This window comes from Oikopleura dioica, chromosome PAR (genome assembly GCF_907165135.1).
Source record: "Oikopleura dioica chromosome PAR, OKI2018_I68_1.0, whole genome shotgun sequence".
Taxonomy (NCBI): Eukaryota; Metazoa; Chordata; class Appendicularia; order Copelata; family Oikopleuridae; genus Oikopleura; species Oikopleura dioica.
In genome coordinates this window covers 13,431,098-13,445,931 of record NC_137293.1, presented here as the reverse complement: position 1 = coordinate 13,445,931, position 14,834 = coordinate 13,431,098, and the positions used below count along the sequence as shown (strand labels likewise).

Sequence of the window (14,834 nt, the reverse complement as noted above, 5' to 3'; positions counted from 1 at the left end):
CCGTGCCAAAAAAGGAAAGAAAGGGACAAAATCTCTATCAATTTCAAGTAAACACTGAAGTTCAAGGTCCTTTTGACACTTTTAGCTCCTCAGTAAAAGAATTGCATGGCAGTTTAACTGTGAAGCCTTCCTTTATCCCTGAGGGACTTGGAAATAGGGTTCATAGTGCGTGTGATTCTGTCAATTATCGCGAGAAGATGAAGTGTGGTGGAACCGGTCAGTGTTATTTCTAGCAAAGCAAGAAGTGTGGATAGGTTTAGAATCGATATCGGGCCTAGGGTTTTTGAATATTTGATCGACGGAGTCAATGCTCCAAGAGCGGGCCCTCTCAACAGATTCGCCTGACACGATCAAAATCGATACCACCCGGTCACGTTCTTAGTCTTCTACTGCAACGAAAATCTCTTACTCAAATCAGCGCTAGAAAAAGGCAAATTTTTGGCGGCTTGGTGATGAGGCCAGGGCTGAAACGCGACGCCAAGCCCTGATAATCTACCCTGAGGGCGGCACCACCACCGGGTGCTCCTACTACGCCTATTGCATAATCCCAATTCGTCATTGAATTCATTCAAACCGCATTCGTTTATCTCTAATCCACACTATTATCGCAAAAACGGATTGGAGACATGGAAGAGTACGCGATGGCGTGTAGTCTGAATAAGAGCGGATCAATTGACAAAAGTTAGGAGAGAAAAAGACTGCCGATATCAGCAGTATGAATAGTGTCGTTTCAGATTGGATCCTTTCGTCGCCCGTCACAGTCGAGTACACACCACCGCCGTCGACTGCGTTTATGACAGGCGGAAATCTACTCTGATCTCTATAATATCATTAATTCTGCGCTCTGAAACAGGTGAAATCATAAACTCCCCAAAAGCGTCCCGTTTATCAAACTATTTATATAAGCGCTCTTTGCCATTGAATAGCGTTTAGAGCGGCTTTGTAGTCCTCGCCAAATTCAAATTCTCTTGTTATGTTGTGGACCCCGCTCCTTATGCTAACCGACTTTGGCCGCTGAGGTGGTGAATGGAAGGGCTTTCTTTTGAGCAGTCTCTCTTGCCTCTTTGTGTCGGTTTGAATAAAGCGTACGAGTTTCTCTCTCCTTTCCCGCCTCTGGTCTCTCACTGCTATTTCTGTTTTTATAATAAAAGTAAAGGGCCAGAACCGAGCGGCCAAAACATTCGAGCATAACGCGCTTGAGGCCCAAATTCAAGTGGACTTAGGGACAATGCCTCAATAACCTCGCCGCAACGGCCTTGGTATTATCTATTCAAAATCGTATCTCTCTAGGTGCTAAACCTACTCTAGACCCCTGGAGTTCTATTCCCCACCTGTTCATGGGTCATGAAAAACTAAAAGACACCCAATGTTTTCACTGATATCTGAAGAGGCGCAAAAAACCTGTGTTGGGGATAAATCATCCATAAAAGACATAGATCTATGAGTTAAAAATGCTGATTATGGTCAATTTTAGCACTGAGGTAACCCTGCTAAGCTCGGACTATGGACACATGAAATCGTGCGAACCGCAATCTTAGTGTAATCACGCCTGAGGTGGTCGAAATGGCAAGTAAGGATTCGCTGCAGGCTCTCTATGGGATCATCTCTGACTATTTAACGTTTCAAAATGGCAAACAAAGTTTTTTTGTAAGTTTCTAGCGCAGCGCGTGGAGTCAACGATAAATCGGACGCGCACAGGACGGGCGGCGGAATTTTCGTGAATCGCAGACACTTGGCGGCGCTGTGGTGGCGACCGCCGCTCGCCTCCAAGCCAGAATTCGCGGTGCTGTAGCGGTGGAGTAAGCGAGGAGAATCATCAACACCACTTAGACTCCACCTAGCTACGGGCAATATCACAAATAAAACGCGCGAAAACCGGTTGAAATTTTTGAAACCGTTGTGTCCCGCCATGCTTGTAGGAATTGCACCGTTCTAAACTAATAATGTTTTTCATGACAGTTTACATGATTTTCTATCCTTCAAATACGGATTATCCTCGAAAAGACTCGGGAGTTTTTACTACTGATTATTATTGAACACACTCAGAATTTAGTGATTGTCCATTGTCCGACCATAATCAATTATAAAAATTCTCTTCCTGGTCGCATTTATACGTCATAATTCCTGTCATACTCAGTTCCCATGGTATACGATCATCTCTATATTTTTAGGTGTTTTACGAAGCGTGTGATTCTGGACCGTCTCTTTTTTAGTCTTTCTGGTGTGAAGCGCTGGTCATTTTTTGACCGATGAATTTTATAAAGGGGTCTGCTGTTCTGGGCCTGCTGACGCGTTTCGTCGGTGGAGACGCCCGGATAAAAGGGGATGAATATCTCTGATTCTCTCTCAGCAGGTGCCCGCAGGCCTCTGTGGGACACACATTCATATGGAAAGAAAAGGGATGATTATTATGACTACACATAATGGCTAGTCATAACGGTACGTGTGAAGGTGCGAGCAGCGTGATGCACCACCTCCGCCAAGAATCAGCAAGGAATCACTCTCCCATCCGCCCCAAGGCTGCAAGCGCCAGTCAGCCGTAACAAGTTTCAAAAGCGCTTTGAATTTTGAAATGAAAGAAGATGCATCTTTCGAAAATATGCATCTTGCCCCGGTCGGTTTTGGTGCTTGGCGAGGGGCATTCTTTGTTTTGTGGCGTAAGCCCTGATTCCGGCGGAAGGTTGAGGGTAATGGGCGGGAAATTACCGATGATTTGTAACTAACCAAATTCAAAACGGGAAATAACTTCTCTTTGGAGACACTCCTTCCAAACTTTAATTATTGAAGTCTGGAATGAGTAAGAGTGATCTTTAGGGATGAATGATGTAATTCTTGAGTAAACCCGAGCTCTTGAATTATTTACTGGAAGAAAGAATGGATAGAACGGTAGCGTTTCGGTCTCACGTCCGAAAGTGCGCCTTGGCAAGTACTTGGACGTGCTTGAGCGTTGAGTAGTCAAGGGAGAAAAAATAAGTGTAGTGAGCGTCTATTGTGTGCCCTTATTTGGGCACACGGCCGTGACCTCCCCAGAAAGAGATGACAATGGAAATTGTACTGCGCCAAGCGCTATTGTCAGGCGGTGCACCCTCCCGGAACAGGCGATTTTCGCACGCATAGTTATTCTCCAAGTTGGAAAGTCGCCATATTCATAAACTTGGAAAATCTCCTACTGAAAATCTAAGTACAAAATGTAAGTAAATTTCTTCTACATATTCCTTTTTTACGATTTTATTAAAATCGTTTGATGATAACCAGTGTAAATTTCAGTCCATAAACCTAGAAGGTCTATATTTAGTGCGAGAAGGAAACGAACATAAATAAGTTTTTGATGCCCGGATGTCCGGGTCACTTGGTTGCCCATTCTTGCGTGTCGCCGAGGTCGATGAGAAGCGCGCGACCTCGCTAAGCTGGCTAAGCTCTTCAATATTTACCATCGTGGTGGCACCACCACCGAGGCAACCGATGGGAAGCTAGACGCAAGCGGCTTAACGCCTGGTATAACTGGTTATTAGCACTTAAAAATCGGCGCTAGTTTTATTTTGGGATGGGCGCCGCTATTTTTGGAAAATAAAATTTCAGGGCAAATTAAAAATTTTCGCGCATGAGTGAATGTTCCAGTGATCCGCGCCCTGTCAGACAGGATCTCACAGACACTTCTTTGAACCTCGGAAGTGTGATCGATTTATTCTAATTAAAAAAACTCAGTTCTTTTTTTTCAACGAAAGATTTTACCGACAATTAGGGGATGAAGTCTTCAGTGGTCTTGTCAGATTTCCAACCTAGAAAAAGGTTTTCAAGTTCCTTGGCTGTCAAATTCTCTCTAGAATAAATTAGATTTGGTCTTCCGTAATCTATGGCGAAACCCAAGCCGCTAGCGGCTGTTGAACAGGAAGCTTATCTTTGACTTTGCGTGGTAGATTATCGCTATAAGTTGATAATTTCGAACCGAAAGCCTGGAGAAGAGAACTTGAATTAACATCCTGTCATGGCTATACCCTCCCAGGCCCATTTCACCCGTAAATCCCTTCTGACAATAAATTATTCCCAGCCAAACTGCGATAATGACTTGTCTCTTTTTTGACATTTCGTAATTCAATAACTTTCCAGGTTCGCCTCACACGGTCGATGACATTTAGAGTTAAATTTTAAATATAATAAGACCGATTGAAAACTACCCAGGTGTCTGGTGCCGGCCAAAATTCGCAACGGCTGGCCTTTGATGCTTTTTGAAGCCCGACGCGCGTGGTATGTCTTAACCAAAGGATTGGCTTCAGTTTCAGGAGGCACTTTTCATTCGAACCTTTACAGTAATCATTCTTGCGAGTTTTCCATAAAAATATTCCATTACCAAAAATGCCATCATAAATATCCTATTCTGAAGAAAAACGGCAGACAATTCGATCCATTCTGTCTGTCTATCTGTCATGTTTCCCCTTTAGGTAGTTACAAAAACATCCTTGTGTTTATAAAATGATTTCTACAATCGTAGAAATGCTATTTGAGCAACTAAAACATAATTTTCAAGCAACAGCAATTTTTCTGAGATCTTTTACATAAAGTTTTCAATAATGTGCCACTTTGTTTCCTTCAAGAAGCTTACATAATGTCTATACTTTTAGTTACGTCATTTCGAGAGCCAATTGATATTTCCCTGCCTCGGGTAGTGTCTGACTTACCATCGTATAAAACCAAACATCAAAATCCTCGATAATTCAATTTCCAGAATGAAAATCACAGAGGATCGATTCAAAGGCGTAATCATCGAACTCCCGGACGAAGAAATAAACGAGAAATCATTCGAAGAAGAGCTCAAAAGGTGATTGTCTTGTTTAGTTGTTTTGGGAATATTTGGAACAAAGTACTTTATTAGAACTTGGCAGAGTGGAAAGCAGCTGGAAAGCGCGGCGTCTGGTTTCACCTGCCTAACAGAGCGAACAAGGCCGTTGCTCATTTGCTACAAAACGGATTCGGTAAATATTTATCCGCAAGTTCAATCAGTTCTATATAACCCAGAGTACCACCATGCTAAAAAGGGGAAAGTCGTCCTTCTCGGATGGCTGCCCACGGACGACACCAACAACGTTCCGGCTTATCCGTACACAGGAATTGGAGTCGGGGGCCTCGTCATCAACTCAAACAATCAAGTTCTTATGGTGAAAGAGAAGTACGCGTTCTCTGAGTACTTCAAACTTCCGGGAGGTCACGTCGACAAAGGCGAAGATTTACACATTGCCGCAATACGGGAAGTCAAGGAAGAGACTGGAATAGATGCCAAATTCAAAGTGAGTTTTTCATTCATTCCATCGTCTCTAGAAATTTCTCAGGGCATCGTGCAGTTCCGCCATTTCCACGACATGCCAATAGAAGGCCATTTCTGCTCAGACATCTACTTTATCATTCTCCTTGAGCCCGAAGACGAAACTCAAACAATCAAAATTCAGGCAAATGAAATCCAATGCGCTCAAGTAAAAATTTCATAAAAATTTGAAACGTAACATATCTTTACTAGTGGATAAATATTGAAGATGCTTTGAGCGGAAACTCTGTATCAGAACACAATAAAGGATTCATCAAAGCGGCGCGTGAATGCCTTGAAAGCAACACTTTCATCAATATTCGGAAAGAAGAAGCGTTTGAGAGAGTTTTCTCGATGTGGAGCATCAAAAACGATTCATAATAAGGAATTAGCATTTGCTTATTATCATCTGCCGCTAGAATATCTCAAATAAAGAAAGCTCATGAATTGGCGATAGTCTTATTTGCAAAATTATAATTACAGTGGTTGGAATGGATTAGGTACAAAGAGCATCAAAAATCAGTATCGAAAGCTTCATTCTTCTCCCCCATTTTCTCCGTGCTCTCTTCCGTCTCAACATCTGAGCATGCTTCTTTCTTCTCTGGGTTTCTTGCAAAAATGACCTCGACAGCTGTGTATCCGACCATTCCTAAAGAAAACTTGAATCTCTGGTGTGCGGTGTCCAGAACCTATGATCAAAAAGACGAGGCAAATGATTAGCTTCACGGATGCATCCAAGCTATTTCCATAAGCAAAAGCGGCACAAAAACCGAGTGATTCCCAGAGCCTGTAATTTGCAAATGCAGCTTCTTGATCATCTTTGAACAGCACCCCATAAAGAGCATTTAGTGCACATTGCCAAACTGCGTCGCAAATTCCCCATCCAATGGCAAACAAGAACAGATAGACAATGTTATTTGGATCTAAATAATTATATATTTGAATCGAACAAACATAGGTTACCAGGAAGAAGGAATCCGCCAAGAAGAACAACAATCAAGGATAAATTCAGCGTAGCACCAAATGCAAATATCAGCTTTCGACCTTATAATGTTTCGAAAACAACTGACTGTATATTATAAAATACGTAAGGATTTAATTATCAAAGAAACATTCCTAGACACTGCTCCAGAACTCCAGAAACAAAGGAAAACAGCGCATTAGTGACACCATAAGCGATCATGATAAGACCAATCCATCCCGGGGAAAAAGTACAGCTTACCCAAGCGGCAGTGAAAGATTCAATCAAAAAAGATTGCTCAAGACCAGAATAAATCGTCAGTGGGATCAATAGTGCCTGGAAACCATGTTTTGAGTAGATTGTGTGATGAATAGTAGTCTTCGCAAGAGCAACTACACTAGTGTTTTCTTTAGCAGGAACTAAAATAGTTTTAATTGTTGAAGAAACAGTCATCGAGATGAACCTTCAAGAGGATCAATTAGAAAAACGATGATAGCAAAAGCAACACAACCCGCTGCAACATAAATCCCCATCAGAGTATAAATTGTCTTATCGTCGTAGTCTGAGTCAATGTCATCGCAGCCACCAGCGGCAGGGAGAAAGTTAAGACCGCATTTCTTTTGAATTTCTTCGACTTCGCTGTCATCTTTTTCTGGCAGACTATCCGAGTCGGGAAAACCTCCATTGAGAATGAGAGAGGAAATCAAGTTGCCAAACAGTTGATTTAGCTGTTTTCGAATGTTAAATTTTTGCGTTTAAAGGCGTGGCTCTATTTGCCCAAAAAGTTCTTCTCAAGGAAAAATTTTTATCAGCAGAATTTCATTTTTATTTCCGCTGAATAAATATTGTACATTTCACAAACGCTCCTGGAAGACAAAGAAAAAAGTGCCAAACATTCTGTTTACCCACGATTCCGTCGTTTTTCCGGCAACTTTGGAGAGTTTCTCCGCAGAAACTGTCAGGTACTGGCATTGGGAGCTCCAAAGCGGGGCTGCACAAAAGCCAAGGTAGATCGCCGCTGGAATGAGGGTATAAAATTCTGGGTAGAAGTTTGCCGCTGTGTAAACGATGTAGCCAGTAAAGGAGAACGCCAGCGACCACTTTTTTGGGGTCGTAAAATTTTGCTGAAAACATAGAAGAAAAAACTCCTTTTTTGACCAGTCCCTTTAATCCGAGTTTTTGAATTGCGATAGTCGGTACAAAAAGACATGAAATAATCAAAGCTGCATAGATAGTTGCAACGGTGTATGTTCCTAGTCCATCGACGCAATTGATAGAACTCTGAAATAAAGAACTTCTGTAAATCCGAAAGTTCAATGTTCATCATTCGAGTCTTATTTGCATTTTTTGGAGTTCTCTTTTGTTTACCTGGAGATTACCAATGCCATTATAAGCAGTAAACTGCAGCAAAAAAGCCAGTGAAATGAGAAAGTTATTGAATAGGTACTTGAACTTCTCTCCTCCCATATTATTCTCGATGGGCTTGATTTGATGGTATTTGATGTGAGTTCTCTGATTTATTCGAAACGAGGAGAAAAAGCGCTTTGATGAGGAATGAGCAACGAACGGGAAGCGCACCGAAAGAGTACACAAAATACTTTTTAACCATTCAATGCTGCAGTGCTTTACGTTATTTAATTTAAATTTTCGAGATCGTAAACGTTCATGACGTAAAAGAGGGGCGATTGAAACAGCTGACCGCGAATCTTGGAATCTTCGTTGACTTCAAGCGCGGGCCCATTAGCTTTTAGACGGCCTAAGAATACAAGCAAACGAAAAGTTCAAATTCTCTTGAAATGCGACTTTTATTGTGGCTGCTTCAAAAAGATTGAAATTATAAGAGCTCCTTCCTCGTTGCCTTTTTTCTATGTCGACTTGGTTCCGTATTGACGCTGTACAAGGAATATACGAATGAGACGAGCATTCTCTTCATTAGCACTAACATTTTGATGAAAATAATATTTAAAAATATACAAGATGATAGAATAAATCTCAAGGATCGCTGATTGGCCGCCAGGAGCTATTCAAACAGCTCTGTTTACGATGAAGGAAATGAAGCAGCTTCATTGAAGCTCCTTTCCACTAGAAAATATTTTCAGTTGAAATTAGTCATTTATTTATTAACATCCTTTAAAAATACACATAATGATGCAAATTTCAAAAAAATGTTGAGAAAAGAAAAATAAAAGTTACCGAAAAATTTGAGTTATTTTCATTTGAGAGCTCAAAGACCGACGATATCGATCGAAGCAGAAACCATAACAGGGTACGGCCTTGGCACGCGGCGCAATTTGATTTATAAGCGCAAGAATGAAGGGCTTCCTTCGTAGTGGCTTCGGCCCTACATATATTAAAATTGGAACGATACAGAGAAGATTAGCATGGCCCCTGCGCAAGGATGACACGCAAAATCGTGAAGCGTTCCAAACTTTTGCCATATTTCGGGGCCCCTTTCACACTTTTCAGCTTGAACTTGAGAGTAACCCCTATTTTTATCATCAAAAATCAGTTGATCACTCCCACTCTCAGAAGAATCATTGGTCATTTATTTTATAAAACTTTCTATAAAACAGCAAAAGAACCGGCCTCCGTCGCTTAGCGTCATACCGCGTAGAATAAACCAGTTCTCGTCCGATCACTGAAGTCAAACTACGACGGGCGGGGTTAGTACTTACATGGGTGACCGGTTGGGAATACCTCGTGCGCTAAGCATTTTGACTTTTTTTGCAAAAAAATACGATCACCCTTTTGCATGTTTTACATTTGATTGTTGTTCAATCGAGCTATCAGAAGCTATTAAAAATCTTAATGTTTGAATCATGTAAGCAATGAGAGTTGAGCTTGCGTGGCGGGCGGCGTGGCACTTGTGAAAAAGCGCCCTCTGCCGCGCGCTTTTCTGGAAAGAGGCCGAAAATAGGAGCGTGCAGCGACAAAACGACCTCGAAATCAAGCACCCTCTCTCTTTACTCATCCCATTTTTGAGTCCGATTTCGATTGTCTAACAGGTAAGAATCGTCTCCATGCCCTCTCTCTCCTATCCCTCTCGCCTCTTACAAACAAAAACTTTTGACGTGCTTTTTTTAAGGTTAAGGAAGTTATTTCTCTTCGTACCTCTTTCTAGACCGGGAACACCAAACATATTTGGAATCAGCAGGAAATTTTAAGAACTTTGACCGTTTTAGTTTCCAAAATTTCCACTTCCGGTCCGATTCTAGAGCCGGAAGTTGACGAAATTTTTTATTTTGGGCAATTTGTGACCTATCAAATTGATTCTCAGAAGATTTCCTATCATCTGAGAGAAGAATCAATGTCGACCGCGGTCAAAGCAAGCGCTAAAAGCTTAATGAAAAATCACAAATTTATGCCTTTTTCCTAGTTTTGCCGGTCGGTTAGACCGCGATTGGGATGGTTTTTTGGAAGATTTTTAGATGAGATGACTCAAAATCTTCTGAGAATCAATTTGATAGGTCACAAATTGCCCAAAATAAAAAATTTCGTCAACTTCCGGCTCTAGAATCGGACCGGAAGTGGAAATTTTGGAAACTAAAACGGTCAAAGTTCTTAAAATTTCCTGCTGATTCCAAATATGTTTGGTGTTCCCGGTCTAGAAAGAGGTACGAAGAGAAATAACTTCCTTAACCTTAAAAAAGCACATCAAAAGTTTTTGTTTGTAAGAGGCGAGAGGGATAGAGAGAGAGGGCATGGAGACGATTCTTACCTGTTAGACAATCGAAATCGGACTCAAAAATGGGATGAGTAAAGAGAGAGGGTGCTTGATTTCGAGGTCGTTTTGTCGCTGCACGCTCCTATTTTCGGCCTCTTTCCAGAAAAGCGCGCGGAAGAGGGCGCTTTTTCACAAGTGCCGCGCCGCCCGCCACGCAAGCTCAACTCTCAATGCTTACTTCACGCAAACATGGCGACTTTTTTTTCAATTACTGATGAGTTGAGTCTTCAACAATACGACTCCGAGTATTTCCTCGTAAAAAAGACTAGTCAGCGTTTCAAAAAAAGTCAAAAATGCTTAGCGCACGAGGTATTCCCAACCGGTCACCCATGTAAGTACTAACCCCGCCCGTCGTAGTTTGACTTCAGTGATCGGACGAGAACTGGTTTATTCTACGCGGTATGACGCTAAGCGAAGGGGGCTCGTTCTATTAGGGATAAATAGCAAATTTTCGAATCAGAATTATGTTTATTGCAGGTTGATGCTGTATCTATGTGTTTTCCGTAAAATCAGGTAAGAAAGGATTGAACGAAGATCGACTATCTCAGTCAAGAGCGGGAGTATCGACGATCTCGATCGGAATTTCTTGTTGCTTGTCTTCTTCTTTCTGCACTCGTTCGGCGACGAAAGTGAGCTGATTCTCGTGCAACTTTGACGCGATCGTCTTCAGCTCCACATCCTCTGGAATTCGAATTTCTTTTGTCCAGACGTGAGTTGAGAAGATCTTCAATCCGTCCCGTCGAGTAGACTCCGTTTCAGACTTTCCAGACACGGTCAGAGTGCGGCTCTTCTCGTCCACCTTCACGTGCAGTTCCTCGGCCTTGGTAGGGATGGAAGAAAGGTTGATGCAGCTGCACCACTTGCTCGTTTTTGCAGCAGTTTGGCAGCATCCTCCACGCTTGTTGGCGGAATGGACAAACTCAGAAAACAACTGGTTCATCAGGGGTTCGAAGTGTTCGTTGGAAAAAGTAAACATTTTCGTTGGTTTTTGTATCTCTGGTGTGATGAGAAAGCCATCTCCCGCTCGCTATTTATTGCCACTGATGACTGTCGCCGTTTCTTCCAGAAGGTTCTATTTCCAGTGTAGAATGTTCTGGAATCTTCTTTCTGAAAAATCGACTGAGAAGATTATCTTCTCCAGTCTTCTGGAATGTTCGATTTCTTCGGGAACTTTCTGTTATATTCTGTAATATTCTACACTTGATTTCCCGAATTTTCTCGAAGTTCTCAAGGGTATAAAATGGGCTTGGTTCAGCAAGAGCACATTCAAACTAAGAAATCTTTTCAAAGGATTCAAAAAAGCAAAAGATGATAAAAATCGCCAGATTTCCTTTTTCTCCCGAATTCGACCGTCCGATCCAGCGCAAATGCCGTTCTCGTCGCTTCCAGCCATACTCCATTTCGCAAGAAATGATCACTCCTACAACCTGGTCAGCAAGAGTTGATCTAGCGTCGCTTCCAACACAGAAAGAAGACCTCAAAATCACCAAAGACGAGTCAAAGAGAGAGCTGCAAATCTCTGGCTCATCAAAAACATCTGAAATCATCGAAGGAGTGAAGATCGAGTCAACACACAACTGGAAGAGAACCCTTTCTGTGCCAAAAACAGTTGACGTTAAGTCACTCTCCTCCAAATTCGATGGAAAAAACCTATTATTCACTGCTGATAGAAAGTCCGGTACTAACGTTCCAATCAGTTTTGTCCATAAAGACGAATAAATGATAACCGCAAAAGTTAACTGACGTAAGAAGGCATCTTTGCGAGTTATTTTCGTTTGTAAGAGGCGAGAGGGATAGGAGAGAGAGGGCATGGAGACGATTCTTACCTGTTAGACAATCGAAATCGGACTCAAAAATGGGATGAGTATCGAGAAGGGGTGCTTGATTTCGAGGTCGTTTTGTCGCTGCACGCTCCTATTTTCGGCCTCTTTTCAGAAAAGCGCGCGGCAGAGGGCGCTTTTTCACAAGTGCCACGCCGCCCGCCACGCGAGTTCAACTCTCATTGCTTACATCATGTAATCATTGATTCAAACATTAAGATTTTTTAATAGCTTCTGATAGCTCGATTGAACAACAATCAAATGTTAAACATGCAAAAGGGTGATCGTATTTTTTGCAAAAAAAGTCAAAATGCTTAGCGCACGAGGTATTCCCAACCGGTCACCCATGTAAGTACTAACCCCGCCCGTCGTAGTTTGACTTCAGTGATCGGACGAGAACTGGTTTATTCTACGCGGTATGACGCTAAGCGACGGAGGCCGGTTCTTTTGCTGTTTTATAGAAAGTTTTATAAAATAAATGATCAATGATTCTTCTGAGAGTGGGAGTGATCAACTGATTTTTGATGATAAAAATAGGGATTGCTCTCAAGTTCAAGCTGAAAAGTGTGAAAGGGCCCCCGAAATATGGCAAAAGTTTGGAACGCTTCACGATTTTGCGTGTCATCCTTGCGCAGGGGCCATGCTAATCTTCTCTGTATCGTTCCAATTTTAATATATGTAGGGCCGAAGCCACTACGAAGGAAGCCCTTCATTCTTGCGCTTATAAATCAAATTGCGCCGCGTGCCAAGGCTGTACCCTTTACTTGTACCCTTTACTCCACTTTTTGTATTAGAAAATTCTCTTCTGACACAAATGATTTGATGGTTAATAAAAGAGTTTATCATCAGAGTTTATTATCAATTTGCAGTCTGCAAAGGAATTTTTAAATTATATTATTGTGTTTTCCAGCGAGGATGTTTTGAATCTGTTGTTGTCCAAGAACTTCTACTCTTCCGTCTTTGGTTACGAAATAGTCTCCTGGTCGAATTTTGTCTTCTTTTATAGCCGCTTTTTTGTATTTGAAAGTGTCCGTTACCGGTAAATCCTCGACGATTCTGTAAATTCTAGGGCAAGCAGCATGATGCAGGTTTTCTTTAGGGAGATCTCTATCTTGTCCTTCTTTGTAAAAGAATGGATATGATATGGATTTTCTATAAAAAATTATTGACCTTAGCTTGACATTTTTTCGCGACTTTTTGAATTTTTTCGATGGTCATCTCATTACATTTTCCAGCAATTACCCCCATTCTCCCTTCATTTCCCTTTACCTTTACTCTATAAAAGAGCTTTTACTCGAATTAATTTAAACTAAGCCCTACCCGTAGGCAACTGCTTCCGTGAACTCTCCTGATTCCAAGACCACACGTTCAACTTCTGCCGCTGAAACATTCTCGCCTTTCCAACGATATGTGTCGCCAAGCCGATCGCAAAAGAACAACTCGTATTCTTCGTTGATTTCAAGCATGTCACCTGAGTCGACCCAAACCTCGCCGTCGCCGAATGGATCGTCAATGACTTTTTCAGAAGTTTTCTTTTCGTCGTTGAAATATCCAGAGTATTGGTAGATTTCAGAGACTCTCATGATCAAAATACCCGGCTCGTTGAAGCCAACTTCCACCAAACTGAAAATATTTATTGAAGAAGCAGATGATCAAACAATCACATACTGTCCATTTTCATCCCTCAAGAAGCCTTCATCGTTAGGATCCTTCTTCACCAATTTAAGACCGTTCAATTCTTGAAAAGTTGGTGTCAATCGACTGATTGCACCGTTTCTTACGAAAGGTTTTCCATCATCCCCTAAAAGACTCTAATCTAAAGTTCAGTGAACGAGATTAACCTAGAGTAGTAGTCAAAATAAAAGGAAGCTCGGTAGCACCGTAGACTTCTGCCATCCAGATGTGATCACCAAAGCGATCGTTGAATTTAGTCCACTCACGCCGATCCAAACCATTTCCAAGACAAAGCTCTAGCTGATGATTCTGATCAGTTGCTTTTGGCTCAGTGTTGTTTATGTATCTGATAGTTTCACCAATATACATCATGTGAGTGATCGGGTAGTTTTCAGTGAAGGTCTTCACTGCTTCCGATGGAGAGAACTTAGAAGACAAGCAAACTTTAGAGCCGTTTGACATGGCGACGATGCAATTCAGGAGGCCAGAAAAATGGAATAAAGGCAAGTCATTTTGCAACATTTTATCCTCGTTGTAGTTGTAGAAGACGCGTCCTGCATGGCAGGATAAGGTGGGTTGAAAATGTTTCTTTACTGCAGCTTTTGGTAAACCGGTCGTTCCAGATGTAAAAATTAGGGTAAAGATATCCATTGGTCCTATATCCTGGTGTTCAATTCTATCAGTGCTCTCCTTATTTCGCAGATCATCAAGCAGGCCAAGCCCGTAATTTTTCGTTTTTGAAATTATTGGAATTCTCAGGTTCAGACTCTCAAGTGCTTCGTGATGAACAGGGTCGCCTCCGACAATGACGTACTTAGCATTTGTGAGCTCTATTGAATGCTTCAAAGCAGAACCTTTCATCGAAGTGTTGATTAGTGCTGGAATTGCTCCACCGGCACTTATGCCACTAACTGTTGGGATGAAATCTTCCGAGTTAAAGCTGAGGTAAGCAATCACATCTTCGTCTTCAAGCTCAAGCGTTTTTACGAGACGAGAAGTTTGATTAAGTTTATCTGCAATCCAGCCTCTTGAAAATTCATCATTATCAAAAATCAAACTGGTTTTTTCGCGATTTTCCTCCGCCCGCTTTAGCAAATAATCGAGTGTTGTCTCTTGATTGCCAAAAATTTCCATCGCCGCTTCTTGCATCTTATCATTTGCATTAACAATTGAACGGTCGAATGCTTCAACTCGAAGACGAGCTGCATCTGATAACGAGCGAAAAATTCTAGATCGAAACATCTTCTGCGGGATCTTTGCCATGAAAATAGTACTGCGGCGAAAGTTCAATATTTGCTTTGTGAACTGCAGTAACCCTGATCTATATTTACAGGAAACGCCTCAATTTCAAATGTTTCG

At 41.8% G+C, this 14,834-nt stretch overlaps 5 protein-coding genes, 2 non-coding genes and 3 pseudogenes across 12 annotated transcripts in view; 4 read left to right on the top strand and 6 right to left on the bottom strand.

Annotated features, from left to right (window-relative positions):
* LOC145703912 (E3 ubiquitin-protein ligase ubr3-like) overlaps window positions 1-10,071 on the bottom strand; it is a 40,164-nt gene extending 30,093 nt beyond the window's left edge. For 5 of the 6 annotated variants that reach the window (XM_081781311.1, XM_081781310.1, XM_081781314.1 and 2 more), the window contains exon 1: window positions 9,976-10,071. The gene's annotated coding sequence lies outside the window, so the exon portion shown is untranslated. The remainder of the gene's footprint in view (window positions 1-9,975) is intronic. The other variant, XM_081781309.1, reaches the window with a different exon arrangement.
* LOC145703693 (uncharacterized) lies at window positions 4,669-5,737 on the top strand. Its single transcript, XM_081781078.1, has 5 exons — window positions 4,669-4,815; window positions 4,869-4,970; window positions 5,014-5,282; window positions 5,325-5,465; window positions 5,510-5,737. The coding sequence occupies exons 1-5, from the start codon at window positions 4,725-4,727 to the stop codon at window positions 5,675-5,677; spliced, it is 771 nt and encodes a 256-aa protein (XP_081637204.1). The 5' UTR covers window positions 4,669-4,724; the 3' UTR covers window positions 5,678-5,737.
* On the bottom strand, window positions 5,745-7,842 carry LOC145701960 (protein unc-93 homolog A-like). Its single transcript, XM_081779173.1, has 9 exons — window positions 7,626-7,842; window positions 7,416-7,538; window positions 7,116-7,357; window positions 7,035-7,044; window positions 6,721-6,985; window positions 6,415-6,676; window positions 6,260-6,342; window positions 5,986-6,219; window positions 5,745-5,945 (listed from the first exon to the last, which is right to left on the bottom strand). Exons 1-9 carry the CDS (start codon window positions 7,722-7,724, stop codon window positions 5,809-5,811), a joined length of 1,455 nt encoding a protein of 484 aa, XP_081635299.1. The 5' UTR covers window positions 7,725-7,842; the 3' UTR covers window positions 5,745-5,808.
* Window positions 8,587-8,690, top strand: LOC145706236 (U6 spliceosomal RNA). The gene has a single exon (XR_014134672.1). It is a non-coding gene; the product is annotated as a U6 spliceosomal RNA (small nuclear RNA).
* On the top strand, window positions 8,851-8,969 carry LOC145706209 (5S ribosomal RNA; annotated as a pseudogene).
* Window positions 9,198-14,834, top strand: part of LOC145705400 (uncharacterized) — an 85,259-nt gene continuing 79,622 nt past the window's right edge. The window contains exon 1 of the mRNA XM_081782864.1: window positions 9,198-9,262. The gene's annotated coding sequence lies outside the window, so the exon portion shown is untranslated. The remainder of the gene's footprint in view (window positions 9,263-14,834) is intronic.
* LOC145706208 (5S ribosomal RNA) lies at window positions 10,276-10,394 on the bottom strand (annotated as a pseudogene).
* Window positions 12,113-12,231, bottom strand: LOC145706207 (5S ribosomal RNA; annotated as a pseudogene).
* Window positions 12,392-12,495, bottom strand: LOC145706235 (U6 spliceosomal RNA). Its single transcript, XR_014134671.1, has one exon. It is a non-coding gene; the product is annotated as a U6 spliceosomal RNA (small nuclear RNA).
* LOC145702491 (long-chain fatty acid transport protein 6-like) lies at window positions 12,892-14,701 on the bottom strand. Its single transcript, XM_081779723.1, has 4 exons — window positions 13,643-14,701; window positions 13,470-13,602; window positions 13,122-13,424; window positions 12,892-13,077 (listed from the first exon to the last, which is right to left on the bottom strand). The coding sequence occupies exons 1-4, from the start codon at window positions 14,622-14,624 to the stop codon at window positions 12,954-12,956; spliced, it is 1,542 nt and encodes a 513-aa protein (XP_081635849.1). The 5' UTR covers window positions 14,625-14,701; the 3' UTR covers window positions 12,892-12,953.